Here is a 12,988-nt window from a genome sequence, read left to right as displayed (position 1 = left end):
TATAACACTGTATGCTAATGATACTGGAATTAATTTAAAAAAAAAAAAAAAAAGCTACCTGAAGAATTATTTATGTGCTGCTTCCTTCTCATCATTTAGCACAGACCTGAATTTCATTTCCTCTAGCAAGGCCTTCCCCAACTGTGACTAAAGTCTCATCATACTCTATTCTAGGATGCTCTTCCACAGCAGTTATCAATATCTAAAATTATGTTATCATGATATGTCTCCAACAGCCACAACTTCAACTTCTCAGACACAGGGACTCTGTCATCCACATCACTCTAGCACCCAACACAGTGCCTGACACAGAGTAAAAGCTAAACAAAAATATCTACTAAATAAATAGTTTATTGGACTGATTAGTGAGAAATAAGAAGTAAACAAAGATCTACGAATACACATAAAAGACACAGATTACAGATACTTTTACTATATACTATTAAAACCTCTTATGGATGCCCAAGCCTATTTTGCTACTAATATCATCACGTCCATTATTCAAAATAATGGTAGGTGCATGCAGAGATGTATTACCCAACAGACCCTGTTCTTTAATGCTAGGAATAATTCATACATTTCAAATTAAATATTTATGATATTTTAATAATGATGTTATTGAGGATCACCAAGAAAATAAAACATAGCAATTATATTTTCAAAAACATTTCAAATAATGTTTGCTATCAACAAAAAATAGTAAAGCCATTATGCAAAACAACTATTGAGTCATTAGGAACTTAACTATTTCTTTTAAAGTGGAAATTAAATTTAACATTGCATTAATAATTAAGTGAATATTAGGTATTATAAATCACACGTCTAGTTCTAAATAAACACTATTATCATGTACCAAGAGTAAAGACATTAACAAACTCTCAAGCTAAAATAAGTACTAATACTCTTAAAAATAATAAAATCAATTAGCACAAATGAAAAATCAAAGTGACATCATAAACCATTTTTCCTACTTTAAGTTACTGAATAAACACTTCACAAATTAAAGGAACAATCAATTTGTTAATGCATTTTACCTTTAAAACATTCCTTATTTCAACTAATCTTTACTTTTACCTTATTCATTAAATGAATATTTTTCTTTTATATGAGACTATATATGTCACAGGTGAAAGTACCTGCCACATGGAATTTGCCACAAAGAATTTGAACGTATGAGAGTTCTGAGAGTTACTAACAAAATAAGTATTAAAATATGCTGTTAAAACATTTCTTTCATTTCCATAATATCAGATATTCCAGAAACAGGAAAAAGGTAAGCTTACATTTTAGATCCAGGTTTTTCATGTACATTTTAAAAATTTCTTCACTGATTTTATTAAGAAAAGGCAACTTTAGAAGTAAAACTATTTAATAAATACAAAATGATAGGCAGTTATGTTTATAAAATCTGATGACCATATTGTAAATTATTGCCATTTTCATATCAACTAATGTTTCCCATAAAATTACATATAAAAAATGTAATAAGCGATTTTTCACCTTGTAAGTAACATATGTGGAGAGAGATGACTAAATGCTATTAGTATGCAAAATCAGTGAGGAGTATGGGGTAATGACAAAAATCCTGAGGCAGACATACTTTTAAAAATGTTTCAAGGTTTCTTTAAAAAATTAAAAGTCGAACTACCATACAATCCAGAAATTCCAGTTCTGGGTATTTAACTGCAGAAAGCAACAACACTAATTTGAAAAGATACATGCACCCCTATGTTCACTGCAGCATTATTTGCAATAGCCAAATTACAGAAGCAGCCCAAGGGTCCATCAATGGATGAATGGATAAAGAAGATGTGGAATTATATAATGGAGTACTATTTAAGTCATAAAAAAGAATGAACTGTTGCCATTTGCAACAACAACATAAATGGACCTTGAAGATATTATACTAAATGAAATAAGCCAAACAACAAAAGACAAATACCATATGATATCACTTACCTATGGAATCTAAAAAGCAAACAAAACAAAACACAAAGAGAAAAGAATGGTGGTTGCCAGAGGAGAGGGGGCTTGGGAAGTAGGCAAAATGGGTAGCTGTGTTCAAGAGATACAAACTTCCAGTTATAAAATAAGTAAGTCATGGGAATGTAATGTACAGCATAGTGACTATAGTCAATACTGTATTGCATATTTGAATGTTATCAAGAGAGTATATCGTAAAGTTCTCATCACAAGAAAAAAAGTTTATAATTTCATACGATAAATGATAACTAGGCTTACTGTCATCATCTCATGGTGTATACAAATATCACTCAAATCACTAAAAACACGTGAAACTAATTAATGTTTTATGTCAATTATACTTCAATTAAAATAAGGGAATGAAGAAGAATGTTTTCATTTCTTAACATACCTTTAAATAAGAGTAAACTATAATTTCTTATTCAAAGGCTACCTACCTCGGTTTTTTAAAAATTCTTACATTAAAAAGTTTCTTTAAAAAATTCTTATGTTGTTGATTCACGTGAACAATTATTGAAGACTAGTAAGTGATTACATGTTTCTCTAGTGCAGAGAAAGGGAGAGTAAGGGAGTAAGGGAGTAGAGTAAGGGAGACAAGTCAGCAGCACAGAGTAAGTGCCTGATTTTCTGCACAAATTTCAAAAATAAAATTGTAAGCTGTGAAGACTACTACATGATCTTTTTAAAAAAACCACTTATGCAAGGATACACAAATAATTTGTACACATTTAAAAAAAACACAACAGTAGACAGGATAAGGATACTAGAAAAGGAAAGAGGACAGGGAGAGTGAGGAGAAGGGAGAGGAGGAATCTGGGAAGAAGAAAGTATGAGGAGAAAGGAGGGGGAACATGGCAGCTGTAGTCGATAACACTGGACCGTATAACTGAAATCTGCCACAACAGTAGAACTTAAATGTTATCACACACACGAGAAAACATTTCTATGTGAGGTGATGGATGTGTTAACTTGATGGAGAGACTCCTTTTACAATGAATATGTATATCGTATCATCATGTTGTACATTTTAAACACCTCACAATTTTATTTGTCAATGATTCCTTAATAAAGCTAAAAAAAAAAAAAAAAAAGAAAAAGGAAAGAGAATATATTAAGCAAATCCAGTAAATAAAAATTTGATTGAAAAATGTTAAGAGGTTGTGATTCATTCTATGCTATGGGACACAATTAAATGCAAAGTTTCATTACATCTAAACCATAGTATTATTTACCTATAAAAAAATCCACTCACACTTATTTTTGAGGACTAAATCTACATAATAAAAGGCCCATTAGATAAAACTTTTGAGTTCACCTAGTCAAATCTAGTTTTTTTACTTAGGGCATCAACATTTACTTCTATACCAATGACAACTGTATCCAAGGGTCAACAATTTACTTTCCTGAAATTCATCAATATTCAATGGAAAGGATTCTTTAATAACACAATCACATTTTTTAAATAGCCAATTTAGGGCAAGTGGGAATATGTGATGAAGAAACTGAAGAAGTTATGAAGAAGTACTCTTCTATATAACTCATTAAGGTGGTAGTGAAGAGCTTGCTCCTTCTAAAATCTAATGCTACAGTAGTCACGGCTAAAGAAAGTTGGGTTTGAAGTCTTAAAATAGGGGGAACATAATTTTTCTTTCTTTCTTTTTTTTTTTTAATGTTTATTCATTTCTGAAATACAGAGAGAGGCAGAGCGTGAACAGAGGAAAGGCAGAGAGAGAGAGGGAGACACAGGATCGGAAGCAGGCTCCAGGCTCTGAGCTGTCAGCACAGAGCCCAATGCGTGGTTCAAACCCACAAACCTTGAGATCATGACCTGAGCCGAAGCAGGACGCCCCGACTGACACCAAACTAACACTAACACTAACACTAACAGATTGACACTAACCGACTGAGCCACCCAGACACCCCAGAACATAATTTTTAATATAACTCTCATGTTTTCACCTGAGAAATCTTGCAAGCTAACCTAGGGAAATCTGCCAAGTACTATGACTTGCTTCATTCAGTATAGCTCTCAAACCTTCATACTCAAGTACAAGAAAATGAAAATAACACCACTCATTATATGGTGATTTTCAACAACGTACTGTGTTAAATGCATAATCAATCACCTTGTGTATAAAGAAATACATTCTAAATTACGTGGTTCAAGTAACAATTCACAAAACAATCTACCCAACATCAAAGTGTAGTTCAAGTTTGTATGTAAAGACTACTATCAGCTATAAATCCCCAAAAAAATGGAACTAGTCCAGGCAAATCAAACAAATAAAAAGCATCTGAACTTAAAAGCCAACTAACACAATAAAAAAGTAACTTTTATTTATTTTTTTATTTTTTAAATGCTTATTTATTTTGAGAGCACATATGCACGAGCTGAGGAACAGGCAGAGAGAGAGGGAGAGAGAGAATCCAAAGTGGAGTCTGCACTGCAGTGCAGAGCCCTGCGTGGGACTCAGTCTCACCAACCACGAGATCATGACCTGAGCCAAAATGAGGAGCCTACACTCAACTGACTGAGCCACCCAAGTGCCCCCAAAAAAGTAACAACTTTTAAAAGCCAGGTTAAATTTTCAGTTAAAATCTTCACATAATACTACACATTATAAGTATTTTTAATAACTAAACCTACTAGTGATAGTTGTTTTTTTAATGTTTTATTTATTTTTGAGAGAGAAAGAGAGTGCAAGCTGACAGCAATGAGACTGATATGGGGCTCGAACTCACCAACTGTGAGATCGTGACCTGAGCTGAAGTTGGGACACTCAACCGACTGAGCTACCGGGGCACTCCAATGGTTTTAAATGTTATCTAAAACTGCCTGATGAGAGCAAGTGACTAAAGAAGCATTGAATACCAGAGAGGAGTAAATGAAATAATCTTGTCAGGAGATCAGTAAGAAATAAAAAATTAATTAAGTAATTTAAGAAGTCAGTAAAATAATTTGGAAAACTATATAAACTTATTTTAAAAATGCTTATACATTTCCAAAAATACTAAATTTTAAGCTTTTGTAAGTGTTCAAAAATTACCCTAATTCTGTAGTTAAAAGATAAAGGTAGTAATTATTCTAAAAATCAATATAAATTAAAATACAATTTAAAGACTTATATGGGTCATATACAGGAATATCTTTTTTTTAAAGGCAATAATAGTGGATAAAAGAAATTTGCAAAATTTAATTTTAATCTGAAAACAATTACTGTAAGACTATTTTAACCCATTTGTTAGGAGACCATTATACATTATTATTACTATTGCTTTTCTATTATACCTAGATAGTCATTTGATAGTAGTGGGTAGCTCAGTTGGTTAAGCAACCAAGTCTTGATTTTGGCTTAGGTCATGATCTAAGTCGTGAGATCAAGTTCCACATCGAGCTTATCATGGATGGAGCCTGCTGAGGATTCTCTTTCTCCACCTCCCTCTGCCCCTCCCCCACTCTCTCAAAATAAATAAACATTTTTTTAAATGAGCCAAACTGTGTTTTAATTTTTTAAAAAGTCAATAATACAGGATAGAAATCTAACTTTTGTTTAATATTTTAAAATATTTTCTACATAGTTTCCCCAAACATTTACTATCATTCTGACTAGCATTAAAGCTTTTAAGAAGGGCTTAATCTAGGCCAACAATAAAAATAAATAAATAAGAATGAAAATGGTCAGAAATAACCATTCATATATCACACATGCACATGTATTTATAACAAGATTACTTTTAGGTCGCACATTTAGTTTTTCCTTACAACTTGATACTGGATACAAAAAACTCTAGAAGTCATAAATAAAGAAAACAAAGTCCCCTCTCCTTGCCAATATGGGTATACGACTGCAGTAGATTTAAGTTAGATACAAATATATATTACATACATGTCTCTACTAGTATATAAAATGTCAGTAAATATTTTTCCCAAAAGGGTGGGGAAAATTTGCTCTCTGAAATTGAAAGTTTTTGTTCACGAAAAAATATTTAAACAGCCCCAGTTAGAAAAATATGTTGTTGAAATTATAGTTATATTCTATTTCAGTTGTTTCCATATGACTAGTTTATCACACTCAATAAGCCTTCTTGATGAATAAAATAAAAATGTGTGCTGTGTCAAAATTCCATGCACCTTTTTCAAAATTAGGGCTACTACACAAAGCAATCTACAGATTCATTGCAATCCATATTAAAATTCCAGAGGCATTTTTCAAAGATATAGAACAAACAATCCTGAAATTCGTAAGGAGCCACAAAAGACCCCAAAAGCCAAAGCAATCCTGAGAAAGAAAAACAAAGGGGGAAGCATCATACTCCCTGATTTCAAACTGTACTACAAAGCTATAGTTATCAAAATAGTATGGTATTGGCATAAAAAAAAAAGACACAGAGATCCATCAAACAGAATAGAGTCCAGAAATAAACCCGCACATGTATGCTCAATTAATCTATAACAAAGGAGGCAAGAACATTTAATGGCAAAAGGACAGTCTTCAATAAATGATGTTGGGAAAACTGAAGAGCCACACGCAAAAGAATGAAACTGGACTGCTATCTTATGCCACTCACAAAATTAATTCAACATGGATTAAAGACGAGTGTAAAATGTGAAATCCATAAAACTAGAAAGAAAACAAAGGTGGTAAGCTCCTTGACATCAGCCTTGGCAATGATTTTTTAAATCAGGCACCAAAGGCAAATACAAAAAAAGCAAAACTAAACAAGTGAGGCCACATCAAACTAAAAAGTTTCTGCACAACAAAAAAAAAGCATCAATAAAGTGAAAAGGCAACCCCCAGGATGTGAGAAAATATTTGTATGTCAGATATTGATAAGAAGTTAATAACAAAAATAAAGGACTCCTACAATTCAACAGCAAACACACACACACACACACACACACACACACACACAATTTGAATAAAAAGGGGGCAAAAAAAATGGGCAGAGGAAGTGAACAGACTCTTTTCTAAAGAAGACATACAGATGGGCCATCAGGCATATGAGAAGATGCTCAATATCATTCATCATTAGGAAATGCAAATCAAAACCCCAAAGAACTGCCTCTTCACACCTGTTTGAACGGCTATAATGAAAAAGACAAGAAATAAAAAGGACACAGATATGGAGAAAAGGGAACTATCATGCACTGTTGGTGGGAATGTAAATTGGTGCAGCCACAATGAAAAAAGGTATAGAGGTTCCTCAAAAAGTAAAAAATAGAATACCATTAAGATCCAGTAATTCCATTTCTGAATATTTATCCAAAGAAAACAAAAAGACTAACTTCAAAAGACGCACCTGTGTTAACTGCAGCATTATCTACAATAGCTAAGACATGGAAATAACCTAAATAGACATCGACGGATGAATAAAGAAAATGTGGTGTGTATATAGACAGTGGAATATCATTCAGCCACAAAAAAGAATGAAATCTTGCTATTTGCAACAACAGGGATGGACCTGGAGGGCATAATGGTAAGTGAAATAAGTCACACAGAGAAAGGTAATTATCATTTGATATCACTTATGTGGAATCTTAAAAAAAAGAAAAGGAAAGAAAAAAAAAAAAAAAAAACCACAAGCTCACAGATACAGAGAACAGGCTGGTGGCTGTGGGGTGGGCAAAATGGGTGAATGGGGTCAAAAGGAACAAACTTCCAGTTATAAAATAAATACCTCATGGAGATGTACTATAAAGCATGGTGACTGTAGTTAATAATTCTGCAAAATTACAAATACCATACATTAGAAAGTTGCTAAGAAAGTTTATCTTAAAAGTTCTTATCAGAAGAAAAAATCTTTTAAGTACGTATGAGGGATGTTAGGTAGACTTATCATACAGTGATTATTTTTGCAATGTATATAAATATCAAATCATTATGGTGAACACCTGAAACTAATATAATCTTACGTTCCAAGTATACCCTAATACAACAAAACTGGGGCAATTAATAGTAACACTTAAATCATAATAGCTGAGTTCAAGTTTAGTACCTAAGTAATTTATTTAGTTCCCTTATTCTGCTATATTATTCTATGAAAAAAATAAATTCAATCTAAACTACTTGGTGATCATTATTACTTCAAACTATAAAGCTTATGTACAATATTGCATATTGACATAAGTATCCTCTATTATATACACCTAATTATCTACTAACATTCATGAAAACAATACTGTCCCAATCAGGTACAATAATTTCTTTCCATTTTACATAAAAAAACAAAAAAACAAAAAAAAAACAAAAAAACCTTCTAACCTCGCTCAACAACTAATTTCAAACACATTCCAAACTATGGATCTGGAAAAATGTATTAGAGGCACATTTTTTTTTTTTAAACAAACTCAGTATGAAACCTTGGTTTTTACTGGGTCAGCGAAATTTTTTTTTGTTTGCTTTTTTATGGCTATTTGGTTGACTTCCTTCTGCTGGGCAAGTTGAGCATGCAACTCTCACTCTAGACAGTCAAAAACCCACAAACTTAAATTTTCTGAAAACTTCACCTGGTTTTATCAGCAGAAGACACCATAACTAGCACCATGGAACAACAGTACTAAATTTTAACACTGTTCATTAACAGTTCCATTTTCCTGAGCTTGCGTTTGTTCTTTGGCATTGGCTTAGGATATAATCCATTTTTCAGAAGGTGTTCCTTGCTGAGGCGAATTTGAGCACCATGCTGCAGCTGGAAAGAGCACAAAGCTTGAAGAGGGCGAAGCAAAGTCTGTGAAGATAAAAAAAGATACTAAAATAGGGTCTGTAACAAATCATCATATTCTATTTAACTTTTTCTTCAGAAACAGGGATTATTATGTTTATTTTTATTATTATTGGCTTTTAACCATGAAAAGTAACAGGCACTCTACTAAATATAAATATATGACATCCAAATATACAATTTCTTTTAACTCATACCTTACATACTGCTAAGGAGTTCCGGTAAAAAGACACAAATAGTTAATTTCCCATACAGATACTAAAGTCCAAATCTACATTTATACATTAATACATTCAAACACCTCAAGAAACTGTTGCCATTATAACATTTAAATCTGTAACAAATAGAGTAAAAGAGACCTTTAGACACAAATTAGTTAATGTGGTTTCAATCACAGACTGATGCAAGCTTCCTGTTACCTGTAACAATCAGATGAAGGTTAACAGGTTTACGAATTCTCTCACAATGGTCCAAGGACTACACACAAGTTAGATACCCAAACCTGGGGTTTTTCTGACTGTATCTGTACTTGTCTACATTCAAATACCTACAGAGCCAGCCATATAACATAAACATTTAAGCCGGGTGGACCCATACGATAACAAATATGGTAGAAGTTAAAAAACAACTAGAGCAAATGCCCTACCTAAAGTTTTTCAAGGTCAAAAATAAAAATAATTTTTTAAAAAAACACACACACACAACAACAACAACAAAAAACCCACTATGTCATGCATTTAAAACATTCTGAGTCAGATGCTTTCCTGGGGCCTGAGACCCCTGATTTAAATCTTCCAAACAACAATAGCAAACATGACTAAGGAAACTGTTTTGTTTGTTTGTTTGTTTGTTTGTTTTTTAGAAATAAAAGGAACAATGAAAAAAACTGATAGATTTAATTGCAAAAATGTCACAATGTCTATGTGAAAATCTATTCCCTTTCACATACAATGTAAGTGGCAGCAAAGAACTTAAAGGTTTTAATTTTACAATGAACTCAGACATCGTGGCAGTCACTGGTGGTTGCTTCTCCACACTCATTCTTTTTATCATTCCAAATGTCATTCAAGGTGCCAATGCATCCAGCTAGTAATACTAACTGGCTAATGACACAGTCCATATAAGGAAAGGTAAGTTGAGGTCCTTGGGTGGGACTTCCAGAAACACTCTTTAAAATGGGACAGACTCAGCAGGCAGGGGCTTTTGTGCTTTCTTCTTGCCTGGAACAGGACTGTTAGAGGTGGGATAACCATCATGTGACTACAATGCAATAAAGACAAAGATTAAAGTCAAATACATATGATGATGGGCAGAAAGAGAGAAGAAATCCCCAGCCCTGGACTGCTCACCTCACATTACTTATTTACAGGAGAAAAAGAAGCCTCTATATACATGGTTCAATCCCCACAATAAAGGCTCTGTTACGTGCAATCAAACTGACATACCCCAATAGGTAAGAGATAAACATCGTGGAAAAGTTGTGCAGGACATTATCTTGGAAAGCCCCATCTGTATGTTATCATAATTTCCTTTAATGTCTTCATTTCTTCAAATAAGACAGGGAATGTGGAAATGACTATATATTTCCTTCCTGAGTAAACACAGTGGACTGACTGGATTCTGAAACATCATCCCTAGAAAACATACCTAGGACATTATACAGATGGAGACAACTGAAGGAAGGTTCTATTGCTATTTAAGACATTCGTTAGATTCTTAATGGACAGAATGCTAATATTCCTATTGTTAAGGGCCTCCAACTTTTATCTCCTGAAGATAAGACTCTACCAATTCTCTGAGGTAATTAAGAGAATCATTTTTGGAGACAGATCTGGATTAGACCCGTACTCCATCTGTGTGATCGTCAATACATCTGTTCACAAATAGACTGATGCTCCTTCTTGCTACACAGTCAGACTACATTTTCCAAACGCCCTTTGATGTTAGGTATGGCCATTATGACTTGCTCTGGTTAAGGAAACGCGAGCACGAATAACATGTGTCACCTCTGGGCAGTAGCTCGAAAAGCACGTACAATTCACCACCTCCCTTTATGCTTTCCTTGATGAAAGGAGAATGACCTATCTACACAGTGCCTCCATCAGCCTGGGCCCCTAAGCAACTGCAGCGAGCACAAGTCATCCCGCTAATCTCCCAAAGACAGTGAGAGAGAGGCACAAACCACTGTTGTGTTGTGCCATTCTGATTTTGGAGTGTTAGGTTACTGCAGCTGCATCTGGCCTGTCTTGACTGACGTAATCACTTGCTAGCTAGGTGTTCCCGGATAAGCCACATAAACCTCTCCTTGCCTCATTTTCTTCATCTATAAAATGAGGAAAACATTGTCAACCTTACGACATCATTATTAGGTTACACTAAGAGGACTAAGAGGATGCATTTAACATGTTCAGCACACTGTGTGATAATAAGTGATACTGCTTCTGTATAAACTAACAACATTATATCTGAGGCAACGTGAAGCTATATATTTGTTCAGAGGAACAAAGAAATAAGTTTGTTTCTAAAAATTTATTTGGGGCGAAATCAGTGTTTTTTAAACCCTTTTGTCTGCAGGTATAAAGTGACAGTTCTGAACAGCCCATGATTACCAACTACTGGCACTTAGACTGTGCACAAAGCTTTTACCACATCTAGCTATACAGGTTCATAAGCAGAAACGGTTCTATTATTCAAAAAATACCCAAGCTTGAGCTTTCCAAGGTCTGAAAAGCCCTGGTAAATTTTATAGTAACTGAATGAAAATCACCAATCTTTAATTCAAATTTGTCAATTTTAAATTCAATTCAAATTTGTCAATTTATGGGGAATATGTCAAATTTAATTCAAATTTGTCAATTTATGGGGAAGAACAGGGGTGTGGTGGGGGGGGCGGGCAAGAAAGAACAAAGGGGTTAATTCTTCTGGAGTGCCTGGTGTCAGGCGATTAACAAAAATTACTCCATCCAATTCTCACACCAATAAGTAAGAGGTAACTCTTTCTGGTGTATTATAGATAAGTAAACAAGCACAGGAGATTATATGAACTGCCCACTGGCACAAAGTGGTGATGGTAAGTGATGAAGGTTTAATTCAAACCTGCTTCAAAGCTCACACTGTGCTACTCAGAGTGTGTGAAAAACTGCTCAGGAATAAAGGACAAGGATGAATCAGCAGACTAAGAAGGCTATTCCATGCCAAGCTCTTTATTTTGAGGAGCCCTACCTACCTCCATAGAATAAAGCTAGCTGAAGAATTACCACTCTCCCCCACTGTATTGGTGTTTCTTTAGGAGACCCCTTAAAAAAAGGTTATCAAGGAAAAAAACGTGTGTCATAGCTTTCCTCCCCAGAAAGGAGAGAAAACACCTAAGTTCAGAACAGCTGGTAATTGTATTTCCCAGGGGAATGAAACGGTATTTTGTTTAAATTGTAGCTAGATGTGAACAGGCTTGACTTGGGATTCTCCACCGAGAAAGCTAATTTTTGGTCAGCTGGAATAATAAACAGTGTGGGATGGTCCATTATGCATTTCTTCAGCTCATGCTCCAGCCAATAATCTTATCAGCACCTTCCAAATCCCACGTATGATTGCCAAACATCCTTTTTCTACTCCTGGTCACTAAAGTATGACTACTCCTGGTGACCAAAGCAAACAGAATGTGAACTTCAGGACCTCACCGTGACTTTGGGATTTCACATTCAGCTTGATCCACAGACAACAATAACAAAAGCTGAAGAGACGACAGATCCTGTCGTCCTTCTGTATCTTGAACTTTGCCTGTTATCAGACATTATACTCAGAACATAAGATAAGCTTCCTTGCTGCAACGGTACACTGACTAATACCAGAATCATGTATCTTATGAAATTGGGAAGGGCGGAGCAGTAGCAGGACAATCGCCATCCAAACCCTAGCCCTACTGTATTACAATGTTAGGAAATCCACCACCACTAAGAACATTAAAGCTTGTTTAGAACTTAAGTAAAGATCTGATACCAATTGTAGAAATAAGACATACAAATCCACAGACAATTCTTTTCAGAACCCGGAGAAGGAGAGGGGATAAAGTTTCAAATCCAAAGCCAAAGAATATTACATTTTTCCTCTCAAGATTTGAGCTTTTAATGGGTCCTTGGTCTGATGTCGGCTGATCTAGAGTTTTACATCGACAAAAAGGAAACTACAAAGATTGTGCAGAAAGCAAGTTTAAACAATAGTGCAAGTTTATTGTGCAGAAAGCAAGTTTAAACAATAGTGTAAAATAAGCTATAAAATAAGATAC

At 34.3% G+C, this 12,988-nt stretch overlaps 1 protein-coding gene across 1 annotated transcript in view; it reads right to left on the bottom strand.

Moving 5' to 3' along the window:
- Positions 1–335: 335 nt before the first annotated feature.
- DTWD2 (DTW motif tRNA-uridine aminocarboxypropyltransferase 2) overlaps positions 336–12,988 on the bottom strand; it is a 116,207-nt gene continuing 103,554 nt past the window's right edge. The window contains exon 6 of the mRNA XM_060636314.3: positions 336–8,712. Within this exon, the coding sequence (XP_060492297.1) occupies positions 8,542–8,712 (171 nt within the window). The 3' untranslated portion in view covers positions 336–8,541. The remainder of the gene's footprint in view (positions 8,713–12,988) is intronic.

This window comes from Panthera onca, chromosome A1, assembly GCF_046562875.1.
Source record: "Panthera onca isolate mPanOnc1 chromosome A1, mPanOnc1 haplotype 2, whole genome shotgun sequence".
Lineage (NCBI taxonomy): Eukaryota > Metazoa > Chordata > Mammalia > Carnivora > Felidae > Panthera > Panthera onca.
This window is presented reverse-complemented; position numbering and strand designations above follow the sequence as displayed.